The following is an 8,370-nucleotide window of genomic DNA, read 5'->3' as shown; positions in this document are numbered from 1 at the left end:
AGAGCTACCCTCCTGTAGGTTCTCGCTCCAACCCTGTTCCCGGAGAGCTACCCTCATGTAGGTTCTCGCTCCAACCCTGTTCCCGGAGAGCTTACCCTCCTCTATGTTCTCTCCAACCCTGTTCCCGGAGAGCTACCCTCCTCTATGTTTTCTCTCCAACCCTGTTCCCGGAGAGCTACCCTCCTCTATGTTTTCTCTCCAACCCCAGCTGTAACTGACCTGGTCCAGCTTATCATTGTTATCAGAACATGATGCATGATAGAGGGAATTTATAAGCATAGGAATGTCTTGATTTTGTGTGTTCATCAACCATAGATTGTAAGATGAAGATCCATCTATATTACTGTAACTACCTCAGTTGTCATTGTAACTAACAATAAAGAAATGTCAAAGTTGAAAAAAGTTGATAAAGATTTGACAAGAAAAGAACACACTGACAATTGAGCAACTCTTTACATATTTTATTTCCGCAGCGCTGGGTAGCACACTGCAGTCAGCCAGACAGCCAGTCAGCCAGACAGCCAGTCAGCCAGACAGCCAGTCAGCCAGACGAACAGTGTGCTATGGTGAGCAGCAGGGCGTGTTACATTGTGAAGTGGCAGAGACACTCTGGCCAAACTGAATTAATACAGACAGGTAATATATGGACCCTGTGAAGTATACCTTTTAGTTTCATTGTCATATTCGCGTCATATCACAGTCATAGTAAATACACTCCTATATGAATCACAACAAATACAGAGCCTACAAAGCAGGTGTAGATACAGAATCATAGACAAGCAAGGAACGGAGTGGTTCTTCCTTTGGTTCTGGACAGACTGATGCTAGTGCTGGAGAAAAGTCCAGTCTTAATTCAGTGCAGTTATTGAAATGAAGGACAGGGACAGCGCTGGAATGGGCCGGAGACAATTTGGCTCACGATTGTTAGATACTGTTTCAACCCCACTTGTATCCCGTACAGCAGCCTTAGAAACCTGATGCAAATTAGTAGAACAATTTGGAGGAGACATCTAGAGGACGTATAATGAGGAAGACAAGCAAAGCAGGTTAAAAACAATGGCCTCTTGTGTGTTTAAGAAAGGCAGTATTGAGTGTGGCTCTTGTGTTCTGAGATGAGGAGATAATACAGCGAGAGAGTGATTGAAGTGATTTAAACAGTAAATGCCTTTCTGAGGCCTGAACAGACATAAAGGACTGTGTTTGTCTGCTCAAGACCCCTTCAAAGCTCTGCCATCCTCACCCCTCTCTCTCTATCAACCCCCCTCAACCAAAACACAGTGCCAACAGTGAGAACAGCATCAGTTTCATTTAACTCCCTCCTCCTCTCTGTGGTAGCTAGGTGAATGGTGGCACAGTGCTTCCAAACCCCTCCCTCCCCTGGGTCCATTTAGACAGCGGTCTCCTTGACCTTGTCCATGGCGGTCTGGAGCTGCTCACGGATCTTGGCGGCGTAGGGGGCGATCAGGCTGCTGAGCTCATCGATCTTGCCTTCCAGGGTGGTGCGCAGGTCCTCGGCGGTGGCCTCCAGCTGCTCGCGCATGCCTTCAGCCTGGGTGGAGACCTGCTGGCTCAGGTCCTGGGCCTGGTTCTTCAGTAGGTCAGTGAAGCTGCTCAGCCTCTGGCCGGCGGTGTCGTGGGCCTGACTCACGAAGGGCTCCACACGCTCCTTCACGAGATCCATGTTCTGGGAGGTACGGGACTGGATCTCACCCAGGTAGGTGGCCACTGTCCTGGGGGAGGGAGAGGCAGAGGGGGTTTGCATCACTTGGAAGACATATTAAAACTGAATTTTGAAATTCTATGTTGGAAAGCAAGCTGTTACAGTACATTGGCTGTTGCCATCTATACTTACTTGCGGATCTCCTCGGTGTCCTTGTTAAGGCGTTTCTTCAGTTTGCGGGTGTAGGTGTTGGCGCGGTTGTGGACATCATCAGCATTCTGCTCCATCATAGTCTTGAGCTCTCCCAGGTACTGTGTGCTGCGCTCCTTGGCATCAACCATGTCGGTCTGGAGCTTGGTGGTCAGAAGCTGCAGGTCCTGGCCCAGCAGGGCGGCTGTGTCCTGGGAGTAGGGCCCCAACTTGGTCTGGATGTCCTCCCTGTACACGGTCAGCTCAGCCACGGTGTCAGTGATCAGGGTGCTGCGGAGAGGGAGGCATAGTTAGAGATGGTCACAAAGTAGGTAGAGGGAGACATTGCCAGTGACGTAAGGGGACACAGGGGTACAGGGGGGAGGAAAGGGGAGGCATGGTCAGGGACATAGGAGGACACAGGGGTACAGGGGGGAGGATGGGGGAGACATCGTCTGGGAAATCGGGAGACACAGGGGTGCAGGGGAGACATCGTCTGGGAAATCGGGAGACACAGGGGAGAGGATGAGGGAGAGAGGAGAAAGAGGGGAGGCATGGTCAGGGACATGGGGGGACGCAGGGTACAGAGGGGAGGCATGGTCAGGGACACAGCAGGGAGGATGGGGGAGAGAGGGGAAAGCAGGGAGGCATGGTCAGAGACAGTCACACAGCACAAGGCTAGAATGGAGAGTGATGAAGTAAAGCATATGAGCCTATATCACTTCAGAATGAAATTGTGTTACAATGTGCCACTCACTCAAGTTCTCTGCTGAGCTGGGAGGCCTTGAGGTTTTCCACCAATCCGTCGGCTCTGCTGTTGATCTCAGACACATAGGTCCAGAAGCGCTCAACGTTCTCCTCCCAGAGGTTCGGGAGGGCCTCTGCCTGGCGCACAGCGCGGGCATGGCAGCCTGCAGGGGGAGATAGAGAGCTCTGAGGTGAGGTGTCAATAATATACACCATCAGGGGGGTTAAATCCAGTCTGGTAATGAGAGAGTGTGGAGCCTTGGTACAGTATGAAACCTAATTATAGAAGTGTTACAGTATTGGAAGAGTTGATCTTAAAGACTGATTTCAGCAAGGAGTCAGTAAATGCATTCATGTACATACAGTTGACTAATACTAAATATATATACTGCATATACAGTTGACTAATACTAAATATATATACTGCATATGCAGTTGACTAATACTAAATATATATACTGCATATACAGTTGACTAATACTAAATATATATACAGTTGACTAATACTAAATATATATACTGCATATACAGTTGACTAATACTAAATATATATACAGTTGACTAATACTAAATATATATACTGCATATACAGTTGACTAATACTAAATATATATACTATATATACAGTTGACTAATACTAAATATATATACTGCATATACAGTTGACTAATAATAAATATATATACTGTATATACAGTTGACTAATACTAAATATATATACTGCATATACAGTTGACTAATACTAAATATATATACAGTTGACTAATACTAAATATATATACTGCATATACAGTTGACTAATACTAAATATATATACTGTATATACAGTTGACTAATACTAAATATATATATACTGTATATACAGTTGACTAATACTAAATATATATATATATACTGTATATACGTTGACAAATACTAAATATATATACTGTATATACAGTTGACTAATATTAAATATATATACTGCATATACAGTTGACTAATACTAAATATATATATACTGTATATACAGTTGACTAATAATAAATATATATATACTGTATATACGTTGACTAATACTAAATATATACTATATATACAGTTGACTAATACTAAATATATATATACTGTATATACAGTTGACTAATACTAAATATATATACTGCATATACAGTTGACTAATATTAAATATATATACTGTATATACAGTTGACATATACTGTATATACAGTGCCTTGCACTGGATTTCTTCACATTTTATTGTGTTACAATGTGGGATTAAAATGTATTTAATTTTCATTTTTTGTCAACAATCTACTCAAAACACTCTGTAATGTCAAAGTGGAGGAAAAATTCTAACATTTTTTAAAAGATGAATAAAACATTTATAACTAAAATATAGTCGTTAATTGTAATGAATTACAATTAAATCCATTTAAGTCCCACTTTCTAACACAATAAAATGTGAAGAAATCCAAGGGGTATGAATACTTTTGCAAGGCACTGTATATATTGATAACAGTGTCAAAAGGGAACAGTGTAAACCCAGGTTTACCAGAGATGACTGCCAGAGCAAGGATTATTGCCACAGCCTTCATGATTGATTGACAAACAGATACACCTATGAAAACAGACATAGACGAAGTCAGACAGTGGTTGTGTATCAAAGCTATAGAAAACAAATACAACAATATTCAAAAATACAATGTTAAATCATTGGGATATTGGCTGAATTTTTTTGTTGTTGAATAAAGTAGAATACTACTGTGAAAAATAACATTTCATAGACGCTAAATGTCCATAACTGTACTCACTGAGCTCTTTTAGAATAGAAACTAAACTAGTTCATTGCAATTAAACGTTTTAGATTAAACTTTAAATCCAGTCATTGTGCTATAAACTAATACGGTATTGTAGTTTCCACTACAACACATCTCTTCTTAACAGTTTTACCATACATTTGGTCTGATTAATCTGCACACTACAGTAAAAAGATGAATGACTTGCTTTTCATTGCCTAATGTGTCGGCTACAGTAGTCTAACCTAATGCAATAATTTATAAGTAGTCTCTACCTCGGTATCAAATCTAGTCTACTTTAACATGATGCTTTATATTTCTACTAAAAATAAGGTATTTCACTCATGACGCGTTTGTAGTCTATATGGTGCCAATTAGTTGTCCCCATTCCTCACTCACCTAAGAAATCCAGTTCCTTCCGTGCTCTAGGGACAGTTCGCGGGGCTTTTTATACTGTCCTGGTGGCCGCGCGCCTGTAGCTGGGAGAGCGCGCGCATGTGAGGATGTGTGGCTCAGCTCATGGTTCGTTCCACGCGATGTGCCACTCTGCGTTCGAAGTTCTCATCTCTTTGCGTTGTTGTTCGCTATATGGTGATTGTGCAATATATAGTTTATGATGTACGTCAACGAAAATAGTTTGTGCTTCTATGAAAAAAACTGTAGGCTATTTGAAACAAGGAAACCCCTTTAAATAACTCTTAGATGTGATTGTGGCTCATTCAGTTTGTTTATACATTTCCTTCTTGGTCTTTGACTTTTCCAGGTGTGTTTTATGTAATCCGTTTTGGAAATACAATTAAATGTTAAATGTCTCAGAGAACAATTCTTTGGCCAACTATAATCTACTGCTGGCGCCAAGAATCTGTAAATATGCTATCCTTGTCAGGCAGCTCCGTTGATCTTCAATGTATTTGAATCAGTTTATTTTTTAAATCATGGAATTACAGTATCAACTGACTACCCCTTGCCACTGTATGGACCCTCTCCACACACCATCAGTCTTCATTCATTTACACTGGGCTATTTCAATGCATGATGGTCACCAATGAAATGCATTTGAAAGGCACTGTCTCCAAGTCGTCTACATGAATGATGTTGAACCCATGACCCATGGAACATCTTCTATCAGAATCACGTGAATAATACTGTTCACTATTCACAATCCAACTAGGATCCGTCATTTACCTTCAGAAAGTATTCACATCCCTTTTCTTTTTACACATTTTGTTGTGTTACAGCCTTACATTTAGATTTTTGGCATACATTCAATAACTCATAATGTAAAAGTGTAATAATGATTTTCAAAATGTGTACAAATTAATTAACAATTAAAAACTGAAATATCTTGAGTCAGTAAGTATTCAACCCCTTTGTTATGGCAAGCCTAAATAGGTTCAGGAGTAAAAAGGTGCTTCACAAGTCACATAATAAGTTGCATGGACTCACTCAGCGTGCAATAATAGTGTTTAACGTGACTTTTAAATGACGTTAAACACATCTATGTTCCCCACACTTAAAATGATCTGTAAAGTACCTCAGTCGATGTGGAATAAATCAAGGGGTATGAATACTTTCTGAAGGCACTGTAACTGTTAACATCTGTTATTTCCTCAAAACAATAACTCCCCAGGGTAAGAGGGATCAGTGCAAAACAAGACAGGAGATACTGCTGTTCCCAGGGACATGTCAGGGCTTGGGGATAGAGCTGGGGTGCAGTAGGAAGGATTATGAGTGGGCGGTAGAGAGAGTGGCGTGAGGGGCAACAAAGACAGTTCATACATCACATAAATAGACTTTTTGAGGTAAAAGGAGATACTGTAGAAAATGTAACCTCAATATAACTCTCAAAATAAGGATTTGACAGAGCTAGCTTTATTGTTCACAGCCTGTAAGGAACTGAGACGATGACAAACAAACAAAAGAGAAAGTGCTGACTCCAACTGAGCCATATGAGTTAAAATCACACACCCAAATGTAGCTCTAATTCTCCTTTTTGTTAGGTCTAGTCACAGTTTATGTATTGTTGGACATCAAGGTTAGAGCTTTGGGCAGTAACCGAAAAGTCGCTAGTTCAAATACCAGAACCAACAAGGTGACACATCTCGCTGTGCCTTTGAGCAAGGCACTTAACCCTAATTGCTTCTGAGGCGCTGTAAAATGGAGTGCAGGGAGTGTGGCCGTGACCACACTCCCTGTACAGAAAAACTACTTAAGTAGTACTTTAAAGTATTTTTACTTAAGTACTTTACACAACTGATGAATACAATTGAAGTATATCAAGGCCACATCCTGATCAACAACAATGTCCTTATGGTGTTGCTTGTTTATCACATCATTTTTTTCTGAACATGTTCTGCATAGGAATTTGGTCAGGCATAGTAAGATCTAAGCATAGTTAAGGCTTGGTTAAAGATGGTGTTGTATGGTGAAAGTTAACATCTTGGGCCTTGTAATGGATTCTGGAAAGCCCCAGTGGTACAACAACAGAGCTTTCATAATGATGAATCTTCTGTTGAGTCATTGTTATACTCAGGTAATGAAAGTCTATATATGTGCAATGCTGGCCATATATAGGCCTTGTTATCAGCGCCACTACTGATTCCAGCAGTACCGATGACCTTTACCGAGAATGGTCCAGCAGGTACGCTACCTCTGCTGTCAATACTAGACATTCCTCTCTGTGTGGTAATCAGAAGAAGCCTTCTCCCAAGAAACACAAACTGGAGTTGATTGGTGTGTTCAGAGCCTGATAGTATGAGATAAACTCCAGGAGTCAACTTCTACCTCTTCACTGATTGGTCGGAATGGATATGTACACTACTGTTCAAAAGTTTGGGGTCACTTAGAAATGTCCCTGTTTTTGAAAGAAAATCAATTTTCCATTAAAATAACATCAAATTGATCTGAAATACAGTGTAGACATTGTTAATGTTCTAAATGACTATTGTAGCTGGAAACGGCATTTTTTTAAATGGAATATATACATAGGCGTACAGAGGCCCATTAACAGCAACCATCACTCCTGTGTTCCAATGGCACAGTGAGTTAGCTAATCCTAGTTTATCATTTTAAAAGGCTAATTGATCATTAGAAAACCCTTTTGCAATTATGTTAGCACTTCTAAAAACTGTTGTTCTGATTAAAGAAGCGATACAACTGGCCTTCTTTAGACTATTTGAGTGTCTGCAGCATCAGCATTTGTGGGTGCTTCGAGACAAGCAACGCTGAACCATGCATGAGAGCACCACCTGTTCTGGACGACTGTGTGATCTCACTCTCGTAGCCAATGTGAGTAAGATCTTTTAACCTCTCTAGGGTATGTGGGACGCTAGCGTCCCATCTGGCCAACATCCAGTGAGGTTGCAGAGCGCCAAATTCAATTACAGAAATGCTCATTATAAAAATTCAGAAAACAAAACATATTTTAGATAGGTTTAAAGATGAACTTCTTGTTAAACCAACCACAGTGTCATATTTAGAAACATGTCAAACAATGTTTATATTCAATCCTCAGGTTGTTTTTTAGCCTAAATGATCTATAATATTTCAACCGGACAATAACATCGTCAATATAAAAGGTAAACAAGAAATGCACATGCGCCTGAAAAAACTCTGCGTCACGTTAGGGTCCACTCGTTCAGACTGGTCTTATTCCCTCATTTATAAGAATACAAGCCTGAAACGATTTCTAAAGACTGTTGACATCTAGCAGAAGGCATAGGAACTGCAAATGGAGTCCTAAGTCAATGGATATTGTAATGGCATTGAATAGAAAACTACAAAACCAACAAAAAAAACTACTTCCTGGATTTTTCTCAGGTTTTCGCCTGCTAAATCAGTTCTGTTATACTCACAGACACTATTTTAACAGTTTTGGAAACTTTAGAGTGTTTTCTATCCAAATCTAGGCCGTTTAATTTGGGCATGCTTTCCACCAAAATTCCGAATGCTGCCCCCTACTCTAGAGAGGTTACAGTTTTTCTCAGTCGCTTTGGT

At 40.5% G+C, this 8,370-nt stretch overlaps 1 protein-coding gene across 1 annotated transcript; it reads right to left on the bottom strand.

Moving 5' to 3' along the window:
- Window positions 1-446: 446 nt before the first annotated feature.
- LOC110537922 (apolipoprotein Eb) lies at window positions 447-4,862 on the bottom strand. The gene is made up of 5 exons (XM_021624394.2): window positions 4,774-4,862; window positions 4,131-4,196; window positions 2,607-2,760; window positions 1,853-2,140; window positions 447-1,730 (listed from the first exon to the last, which is right to left on the bottom strand). Exons 2-5 carry the CDS (start codon window positions 4,171-4,173, stop codon window positions 1,388-1,390), a joined length of 828 nt encoding a protein of 275 aa, XP_021480069.1. The 5' UTR covers window positions 4,174-4,196; window positions 4,774-4,862; the 3' UTR covers window positions 447-1,387.
- Between the last annotated feature and the right edge of the window lie 3,508 nt (window positions 4,863-8,370).

Source organism: Oncorhynchus mykiss, chromosome 2 (assembly GCF_013265735.2).
Source record: "Oncorhynchus mykiss isolate Arlee chromosome 2, USDA_OmykA_1.1, whole genome shotgun sequence".
Lineage (NCBI taxonomy): Eukaryota > Metazoa > Chordata > Actinopteri > Salmoniformes > Salmonidae > Oncorhynchus > Oncorhynchus mykiss.
The sequence above is the reverse complement of the archived record's forward strand: the minus strand, read 5'-3'. Positions and strand labels throughout refer to the sequence as shown.

Bases quoted from the DNA above. Each gene is read 5' to 3' on its own strand.
- LOC110537922 (XM_021624394.2), bottom strand. From the start codon at position 4,173: ATGAAGGCTGTGGCAATAATCCTTGCTCTGGCAGTCATCTCTG. The intron at 2,141-2,606 runs GTGAGTGGCACA...CCCTCTCCGCAG, and splicing joins CAGCTCAGCAGAGAACTTGA to CACCCTGATCACTGACACCG. The intron at 1,731-1,852 runs GTAAGTATAGAT...TCCCTCCCCCAG, and splicing joins GACACCGAGGAGATCCGCAA to GACAGTGGCCACCTACCTGG.